Source organism: Pygoscelis adeliae, unplaced genomic scaffold (assembly GCF_000699105.1).
Source record: "Pygoscelis adeliae isolate BGI_AS28 unplaced genomic scaffold, ASM69910v1 Scaffold55, whole genome shotgun sequence".
In the NCBI taxonomy this organism is placed as follows: Eukaryota; Metazoa; Chordata; class Aves; order Sphenisciformes; family Spheniscidae; genus Pygoscelis; species Pygoscelis adeliae.
In genome coordinates, this window is record NW_008824804.1 from 978,867 (window position 1) to 989,346 (window position 10,480).

Consider the following 10,480-nt stretch of genomic DNA (forward strand, 5'->3'; position numbering starts at 1 on the left):
TTTCTTCTTTTTCTGCCTTACGTAAATATCCCTTCTCTCATTGTTGAAGCAGACCATTATTTTTTACCAAACAAATGATAATGACAGTGGTACATGAAGTTGAAAAATCAATACAGCACAAATTCTGATGTTTCTAAGCCAGAACATGAGCATACTTCGTAAAGGAAAATATAATTCATGGACTTTGATTAGGATCAAATTTATTGAAACCATGACGCTTCTCCCATAACACATACTGGTGGAACAAAATCACATCAGTCTCAATACCCTATGTATTCTGGGGTTTTCTGTTTTTCCCAGGTATTTTTACTGAACAAAAGATCTGCTTGTTATCAACATGCAAATTTTTGCCAGTTTAAATATAGAAGCTTCTGTTTTACAACTGGAAAAAGGATTCATGCACAGAAGTTGTTCTGTCTGATTTTTCAAGTAGTAAAGGTACTACGTCTTCCTACCTTGACTTTGCCTATCATAGATAGAGTCCTTTGGAGGCATGACAAACAACAGTGTCCTTGGCCAGCCTGCACTATGTGATTATTGGCTAAGTTCTTTGTTTACGGTGGCAGTGGGAGGAACTGTTCTTTACTACATATGGTTGTAAGCTTTTATGGTTCAGACCACGTGGATTTTATGGGAATTTTTCTCCCTTGCGACAGTTTTCTCGTGCGGAGCTGAAATGAGGCTGGGAGAATCCTACACCTAATCATCCCTCAATATACAAAGCTGTCTGTTATACAAAGCCCATGACTATCTCAGTGCTGTTGGTAGTGCTAGTTCTGATGTTGTCTTTCTACATCCTTCTGCACAGAGATGGTGCAAGTAGAGGATGCGCTGCTGTCTTCAGCCTACGATCAGATCCTTGCAAGAGGTGAGAAATCATCTTTCTGAAAAGGTCACGGACAACACAGATACAGATGTTGATCGAGTGAATACAGTAGAACCATATAGACAATATTTTGAGAAATAAAGAGAGTTGTAAAAATTGATTTAAAAATTGGGAAGAAAATAATTGTTTATGTTCTAGAAGTTCCTTGTAGATCAAAATTCTGAGATAGCTCAATGAAGTAGTGATGTATAAGATTCATTGACCAGGCTTGTGTCCTTCAAAGCTCATGTTTGTACGTACCACAGAATTGGTGTTAAAGAAGTGAGGATTATCAAAAGGCATTCATCACCTTGGCATTTTCTGTAAAGAAGAATGTGGTGATGACATCCACAGGACATTGCCGAAGAAGTCCATAGAAGTTAATGAATTTCTTTTTAAATAGACACTTTATCAGTTAAATAGAGAACCTTTACCAAAAGATACACAAGTGGTCTATGGAAAGCTGGAACAAGATGCTTCTAGGTAGCTTCAGCAGAGCTAAGGTTTTGTTGATTGTCTCCTATGAAAACTGAGACGAAGCTCAATTTTTTTTTCTTTTGTTCCCAGTGCCTTAGTTAAAAGTTGTGCTGTATCCAAAGTTACCATATCAGAACATGAGATGCCAAATGGCAAGTGCCATTTGCTGTAAAATCTTGCTTGATTTTTTTTTTTGTCTGTTCCAAAGCTGAGGTTGTCGTAAAAAGCCTGACATAGAGCAAGAAGGTTTTGTGTGATAAAGAAAGATAGCACTTCGTTTGCTTCAAGCATGCTTAGAGGGGGGGGGTTGTGTAGATACAGATGGAATAGCAGAGCTGCTGCTGGAAATGGAGCATTCCTACAAAAGGTCAACGTTAAATTCAGCAAGATTTTACTTCTCTGGAACGCTTCCAAGTGTCTCTCAATGCTCATACCTAAAATGAGTCTAGCTGGTTTTTGGAAATTAATCAATGATCCGTTTCCATTCTCTCATCAAATACCACTGTACTCTAAGAATTTACAGTGCCTGAGAAAAGACCTAGGTCCAAACCTGGAGAAGGCAAGTATTAATGTTATGGTCGTCATCTGATGCTATTAGGTGAAATAAGAGCTGAAAAGCACCTAATAACTGCAAGCTGGTCTGAAGAAGCTAAATAGAAGCACTGTTGTGTGAGTAACCAGAAGGAAGATTGCAATGGCATTAGTTGTCTAAGGCAGAAGTTTATTGTCTTTTTTCCATCTTTATGTCTACCTGGTATTCGTAACAAATCTAGGCCTTTATCTTCCAAAGATACGGATCACTTCAGTAGTCTAAATTCACTTCAACTCTAATAGACTTTTTTAATGAACTTGTGTAACAATTTTACAATGCCTTTTCTTCACTATTAGAATATGGCTGCCATTGCACTCTGCTTAAAAAACAAGCTTATCTTCTAAAAATGTGAAACGTAGCAATCTTGCTGGCTCGGCTTTTGCTGTGATTTTGACAGCAGCGTGTTTTTCCATGCAGGCAGACTGCAGCTAGAGACTCTGCTACTGAAAGCATCGTGGAAAAGGATACTTTCGGACGGTGAGAAGCGCTTTCATTTAGCTGAGTGACCTGCTGCTTAAAGCACTCATTTGAGATTCAGTTTCTAAGGCTTTTTTAATACAGCATCAGTCCTGAGCTTGTTTGTGTTGTTTTACTCATAATGCTAAAAGCTTCCTGGGAATTACAAAACAAAGCTGTGATGTTGCTTTCATCCCTCTAAGAAAGAGCTCTGGAACTTATTTACATTGTTTGCTTTTAATTTACATGTATCAGATCTGGAGATTACATATATGAGAGCTTCACATTCTCACTGTGGAGGCTAGCTAGCGTTACCAAAACTTAGCATAATACTTCCAGAATGCAAGTTTTGCCATCATTTTGCTTGCAGGGATCGTTCATGCTTACGTACTGCAGATCTTCAGTCCCAAGACGTTACCCTGCCCTTTACATCGCCTGGTAAGTTTTCACTGGCCACATTTGAGGATGAACGTGCGATGGCAAACTGGAACATTACAGAATATTACAAAAAATATCACTGGCCGCATTTGAGGATGAACATGCCATATCAATGGCAAACTGGAACATTACAGAATATTACAAAAAATATAGTCCAAATACAGTATTTTTTTCTTAGGTCATTTACTCAAATACCTCTTAGCAGGTGCTATTACAAAGTCTCTATTGCACTTACTGCGAAATCTATCTTGTTGCAAACCGGCTCCATGGAGGCTGATACCAGCATACCTAAAATGGATATGTTCCATTACTGCTAACTGCAGTCAGCAGTTCCATTAATGAGTAGCAATAGTCTTGTGTAATTAGCATGGATAATATTGTCAGATTTTTGGTGCGTAAATTTAGGCTCTTGAATTCTGTATTCAGGTATCTAAATATGGATGTGCTTTTGAGAGGAATCAGATCATTGCAAATTCCGTTGATTTCCTTCCAAGTACTGGGTGGTCAGTACCTTTTAAAATGTGGTGACATGAATTTAGTAACCGAAACCGAAATACAAGGATATGGCTTTGAGCATGAGGGTTTGAAGATACTAGTCTTAGCCGCCTTCTGTTTTCTTGCCCATAGATTATCCATTCTGTGAATTTTCTGTGAAAATTGCCTGCAGATGCTGATATATTTAATTGTTCTCTATTAGTATTTAAGCCACTGTGCTTCAGAGAGAGGCTAGAACTCCTCTGTTTGTCCTGAGGAGGAACTACTAGGGGTCCTCTTTTTATATTTCCAAGTGTTAAAGAAAATCTCCTGGGTAGTTACTGTCAGCTTTCTAGCAAACCTACTGCAACATCCAGGGATTTTTCCTAGCTTCCAAAATAGCTGCAAGTAGCGTTTGCTCCATAGAAGTCTGGAGAAGTGGTTGAACTTCTCCAGCGGAGAAGTTTGTTAGAAGCGGAGTTTGTTAGAACCGCCCCCCCGAATTATTTTCAAGACATCCCAGGAGGGGTGTTAGGAGTAAGGAAACAAGACTACGGGAAGAAAAGGAGAAGAATTGTAGTAAATCTTCCCCTCATTAGTTGCATGCAACATTTTTTTTTCTTTTTTTTTTTTTTAACACATACACTGTGTGCCATACATACGAAAATATGTTAAATAATCTGTTGGTGGCATATTTCTATGCATATCTTGTCTCTTTTCCTTATGACTCTCTTTCTGCCAGGAACTCAAAGCCTATCAATCAGTTATTGGAAAGGAGGGAAATGGCAGACCTGCGTAAGCAACATTGTTTTTTCTGCTTCTTATACCTAAGTAATGAGATCCAAGTCAGCAGTAAGGACAGGGAGTCTTGGGTTGTTAGCAGCTATGATATTCCCATTGGGCTGTTTTGGAAGTAAACGTGAAGTAAGTAGCCAGCAGAAAAAAGCAGGCCCTACCTTCTCCTAGCAGGTTTACTGACCATTCTTCACATGACAATGACTTTAACAGAAACAAGCATGTTTTGCAAAGAGGCTATAGTCTCCTTCTACCTTGGCTACTAGTAAGGAATGAAAAGGATGAAAGAGTGCAATGAAGGGAACCCAACCCCGTAACTCTTACAGAGATAACGTCAAAGCTGGCATGGGGGTTTCTCTTCAGGTGTGTGCTCACTGCTCTTTGCTTGGATATCTCCTAGGAGGTGCATCCATCTTCTCAGCAGCTCCTCGTTATACATCCTTCCCCAAGAAGGTCTCTCAGGAGGAGAGGTACAGAGAAAGGTCTCCAGTACACTTGCTATTAACTGCTCCACCCCATGACCTTGCAGCTGGCCCCAGCACCTCACCAGAGCACAGACTGTCTGCAAGGAAGGTTGGCTCTCCAGAGGGTGCAGCCGCAGTCCCCCAGATAAGTAAGTCCAGTCCCATTTACTGTTCCAAAGAGCTTGGCTGGGTCTCTTCCTAGCCAGTACAGTGAGGTTAAATTCACTAGGTTAAATTCAGCCGTTCAGCAATTCTGTAGAAACCAGTGGAGTCCCACCATCATTCACTGATACAGTCTTTTACAGTTTATGATTGTGGTACCTGTACTTCATATTGCATTTATTTTTTATATACGTTTGTAATATGTCACGTACAGAACCCATTCACGTTGCTGAGCGTCAACACTAGTGATTCTCAAATGTACAGGGCTGACACAGGATTGATCTTCCATTTCTGATTCCAGCAAGTGCAATTACAGTATGCAAATTTATTGAAACATAATTTACCAATGGTTCATTTTAAAGCACTGCTCCTGGTGGTTCTGGCCCACTTACGTAAAAGTGACCTGTTCTGGCTTACATCAGACCGCCTTTGCCCTGTCAGTTCTGTTCAAGTAGAAGGTTTTTTCTGTGATAAATGAATTGTGAGTAAAATGTAGCAGCTAATTAATATATTATACAAAGAGAAGAGAAGAGAAATTCCATACACCGCTAAATTTAAGAACTGGTAAATTGCTTTATTCAGATAAATAGACTGTAGGAATGCTTAACATCAATATTTGCAGTAACTGGCAACACCGTTGCTCAATACTAATATTTGTAGTAGTTGTTGTGGTTCCTGTAACGCATTTAGAAAAGTTCTGGGGTTTACTGAAAGTATTGATGTAAGGCTGTTTCTGTCTAGCTCTTAAGTGATAAAAATAAGCTTTCCCACGTCACAAAATATGTGTGAGGATGATGAACGTTTTCAAGGTAGTCTATTAATTACTTGCCAGTGAGCCAGGCTGTCAGGGCTGCTTTATTACACTTAAGTGGCAGAAAGACCCCAAAATGAGTAGATGCAACAGGAAAAACAGGTAAGCAACTAAATTTTCAAATAATACTTACCGAATACCATTTAAAAACATTACATTTCTCTATTTTGCAAGGTCTGAAAATAGCATTTCTCTTGGAGGGCACATAAGCACTGCAGGTAGGAGTGTAATAGAGATGCTGCATGCCTAGCTCTAAGCTAGTTCTGGTACAGGCAAAAATCTAACCATAGCTCCAAGGAGCTCGAAAGGACCAATATTTCCTGCTTCTCAGGTGGGATTTTTTTTGTAGTTTCAACCTAACTTTAGCATGTCTGTATTGCGTTGTTATTTTATTAACGCGGATTTCTCCTCAGTCTCTTTATCTTTTGCACTTCAGAAACATCGGGATCTTCTCTTTATGCAGAGTGGTATCTAAAACAGCTGGGCTGAGCAGTCATCCTGACTAGAATATTAACATGGTTGCTCATTGACCTTTGCTTCCCCCAGCTGTCTGGCTGTGCAAAGATGACATGCATATTTGTTAACTAATCTGTATTTTTAATGCATGTTTAACAACTAAGAAATGCCTGCTCATAAGCAGAGTGCAAATGTACGTGGCATTTCCCCATCGAAGTGCTGAATTGGCTATGTGAGTAAGTACATACAAATCACTGTACCTGTAGAGTAATACCATCATCCCTGCAATGAGCCTTGGTTCTGGATTGCACATGTTCTAGGAAACACTCAGGCTTTGTGGTGTGGATATCTCTGCAATTGGACATAAACCCCAAGTTGTTTCCATATAGACCACAGGAGATCTAGCAGGTCACAACTGTAACCTTCAGTCAATTGCCAATCACCGCTCAGTTCAAAGAGAAAGATAAGTGGCATCGCTCTTTTTTTGTTGTTGTTGTGTTCTGGTTTTTTTTGTTTTGTTTGTTAATCTGGTCAGCCAGTTACCTCCATCTCTGGCTCCTTTTTTTTTTTTTTTTGGCCTCTTTTTATTTGAGAATTGATGACTGTAGCAAAAATGAAACAGTCCAAGTTCTGGTCAGAAGAGGCTCCAGGGTGGGAGACTGTAGTTGTTTGTAAAGTACTGGCATGATCGTGTCAGTCTGTGGGCGTTAGTGTTCAGCCAGACAGGCACAATGTCTATTGAATTCTGCGCTGGTCTGGATCTTCAAAGACTTGGAATTTCTGGTTTTATTCTTGGCTTTAGTAAGTTTTTCCATCTGTAAAATGCAACTGACAGTAGTGCTTTCCTTTGTAACAGCCCTTGCAGTTTTTCTGGCAAAGAGGGACTTAGAAGTTGTGGGCATAAATACTATTTTAGTAACATAAAGCACTTTTTCTCCATTCCCCAAATGGGGAAATTTATAGGCAAAATAGAAATGTGATTATATTTTCACTTGAACAGACATACTGCTAAGTATAAATTTCTGTTAATAACCTTGTCTTCTTAATCATTTCCTTTGCTACTGGAAGTTTTATTGTTTGAAATTTTATTTTCTAAGAACTTTAGATGGAATGTTTAAATAATTTATAATGACCTTTATTTTTTTCTTTGCATCTGTGATAATGTATTGATAAATAATTTTCTCACTAGCTTCTCAGCCCATGGAAACCAGTGAGAATACACGTAGGAGGCTACAGAACAAGATGGAAAGCCTGCAAAACCTGGTGGAATCATTACAGATAAAAAAACAAGGTGCCAGAATTTACCCCTATTTTATTTAAAATACCCACACTCTCCAGAAACTGTTCTTGTTACCTGCCAAAGCACTACCTGTGTCTTTGCATGAGGTCAGTTTAGATGTGCCTGTTTTACTAGCAGTACCCACTTGTACATTATCCTGCTCCTAGGAGAGTAATTAGATTAACTCCACAATGCACTGCTGCTCAGCCCCTTAACTCTAATAAGCTTCAAGATCCTTAACATTTCAAACATGGCAGCTGGTCAGGGCTGCCCTCGTGTGCTGTCATGTCCAATTAAATGGAATTTTTAACAAGCCGATGACTCTTTCATGGAAACTGAAAGATACTCTGACAGCAGTAGACTCCGAAAACATAGTTTCCCAGCAGTGGCCTCAGGAGCATATCATTTCCTCCTCAACTGTTTTTTAAATCTGAGATGACCGCGGTGACGATGGAGAACTTCTGAGGTTCTCTTCTTGCTCCCTTTGAAGTCAGTGGTGAAATGCTCGTGAACTCTTGTGATGGCAGGATGCCAAGTGAGATGGAATTTCTTTTCTCTGCATTTTTTCTTATTACACATTCCAGTTGCTTCCCCTTTGCCCCTTTTAAGTCTCATTGCATCGATTTGGGAAATTACTATTTCCCCACATGATACAGTGCACATGCATCAGGGGCATACAAGTGACCTGATTTAGGTAAAACTAATCAAATTATTTATATTAAGTATAAGGTAAGTGTTCTCATTTTTGTTCTTTGCCATCCATTAACATCTTCAGTTTGCCTGTTTTCTATATCCACATAAAAACATATATTCATATCTGTAACGTATCAAGAGTTGCTATATAAAAGGGGGGGGAAGCCTTTTATGCATATACTACGTAAACCCATTTCCATGAGCGTTGGACCAAAGGTATTAATTTCACACCATCCCGTAAGACAGATTGTGAAATCAATAGCATTTCGCCACTACTTGAGCATTTGATGCTTTGGCTTCACAAAGCAGATGAGGTGGTGCCTGTTTATAACTAGGTTTATCTTTTCTGTTAAAGCCCTGCATATAAGAAATTGCTAACGCAAGTTGTATTTATAAGGGCTTGATCAGTACAGTGTAACATGCGGGAGGATATTGCAAAGCTTCAGGTGTCCGCACCTGAGGCCTCAATCATTTTAACATAAGGGGGTGTGCAGATAATCCGTTCTTGCTGCTGTTTTTAGCCGTGTCATCAATGATCAGAACTCAGGAAATGAAGATAGAGAAAGCAAAGCAAAAGGAGAAAAAGCTATCAAAGTGAAGACGCCGTATACATTAGTGATTACTTTCACGTATGTATATGTACATTGTGTTTAAAATATATTTTTAAAGATTAATAATAAAAGTTCTTACGGTTTTGTAATTCTTGCCTGGAACCATGACACTCTACTTTTAAATGAGTGGGAAGTACAAGAGGAGTAGAAATACATCTAAATACAGACTCTTTCACGGGCGCACGTATTCAATAGCTTTGTGCTGTGAGAGACACTGGCCACAGGGCACTGCTGACTGCTTCAAGTTCCAGTATTTCTTCCATGTGTTCTGGATCTTGCACGCTACGTCAGGTCCTGTTTTTTAGAAAGTTAGTTTTTAAAGTGGTTTTGGGACATTTTTTTTTTTCATTCTAAAATAAATTGGTTTCCCTTCCCTCCATACTTCATGTTATTACTTCAATAAATTCTGGTTCATCTGGATGTCCCAGAACTGCCAAGTATTTCCAATAAAAGCAGGAAACCTGCCTGTGGCTCCTGTTAATGTTGAGATCAAGTGTTGAACCACATACCTACAACTGCAAGGCTGCACAGGTTTCATCCTATACCGTGATTCCTTTAAGCAGAATGGACTCATCAAGTGGTATTTTTTTTATATAATTTTCACTGCTTGTTGGGATATTTGGCTTGATTCATAGTACAAATGGAGAGTCCACAGTCTGCCTTGGGGTTAGCTTTGTAAGCATAGCACTCGTATTTTGACTTACAGCTGAGGGTGTGTATGTTCCTAGTTTGGGACTACTTGTCCTTCTTCAATCTGCGTTCCTCTATAAAAACGAAAATAGGTGAAGTTTAGGCAGAAAAAAATGCTTTTTTAATCTGTGCTGACTTGTTTTCTTATAACATTCTAAGTATGACTTAAATACCAGGCTCCATCACCCATGTTAAGAAGTTTGCTAAAATAGCTGGGCATGTTACTTTCAGTTGGTCTCCAAAATGCTCTTCAGTTGAGTCACCGATACAGACAACCTTCCCTTAATATGAGTGCCTAAGACGAATGTTTTCAAAGGCCGTTCCTAGTGTAAGATTTAGTAATAAACAGGAAGGCATGTTGAGCACACCTGGCATACATGAATTTATTTTAAAACCTCCTATGTCTTCTGACATTTGAGGATTTTGCAGCAGTGGGCAAATGACTTACTGCATTTAAGAGAGCGAAAAGACTATCTGATGCTAAAAACAATTCCGAAGTAATAAGATGAACAGGATCACTAAAGTATCAGATTGATGTTTAAAGCCTCATTAGTGTTGGAAAATATCTCAGGGAACAAGATAGTCATTGAAAAAAAGACAGGGGAGGAAGAACTTATCCCAAATTGAGTACTTCTCCAGAATTTGCCATTTGATTTTTGTCTGGGGCCTGTTTGTGAAGAGCAGATTAATAGTGCTGCCCCTTCAGAGTCTAGCAGGGCTGTCTGAGAAGTTGGTCACAGAAGCTGCTGGCCTAGAAGCAGGGGAGTCCTTGCTATAAACAGTACTAACAAAACAAGGAGCAAGATGTCCCTCTGCAATAAATCAGTACCCAAGCACAGAAAAGTAAACCAGCCCCAGGGTCAGCAGGAGGTACCAGTGGGGCAGGTTCACTAGCATTAGCCGTTTTCCTCATTATCTGCTTTCTGAAAAGGAATCATTGCCTTGGATTTGTGGCAGCATGGAATGCCGTGCTTGAATTCAAGGGGTTACCTGGTGATTTTGCCAAACCAAATGATTTGTAGTTACGGCTCAGCAAAAGTAGCTTCATGAGTACAAGCAATGCAGATACAAGCTTGGTTTTGTTGACTTTAAAGCTACAGAACTACATTCAGAGTAGATCAAACCTCTGTGGTTTTTTCAGTTTGAGGTCATCTTGTGTGGAAAGAAGAGATTAGTGAGTTGTTCCTAAGCTGTCCTCAGTTATTGTCAGCGGTATT

General features: G+C 39.4%; 1 protein-coding gene across 1 annotated transcript in view; it reads left to right on the forward strand.

The window, feature by feature from the left end:
- Positions 1-8,814, forward strand: part of CCDC158 (coiled-coil domain containing 158) — a 34,165-nt gene extending 25,351 nt beyond the window's left edge. The window contains exons 18-22 of the mRNA XM_009324042.1: positions 2,352-2,411; positions 2,761-2,828; positions 4,498-4,710; positions 7,180-7,281; positions 8,484-8,814. Coding sequence (XP_009322317.1) covers positions 2,352-2,411; positions 2,761-2,828; positions 4,498-4,710; positions 7,180-7,281; positions 8,484-8,560 — 520 coding nt within the window. The 3' untranslated portion in view covers positions 8,561-8,814. The remainder of the gene's footprint in view (positions 1-2,351; positions 2,412-2,760; positions 2,829-4,497; positions 4,711-7,179; positions 7,282-8,483) is intronic.
- Positions 8,815-10,480: the final 1,666 nt, after the last annotated feature.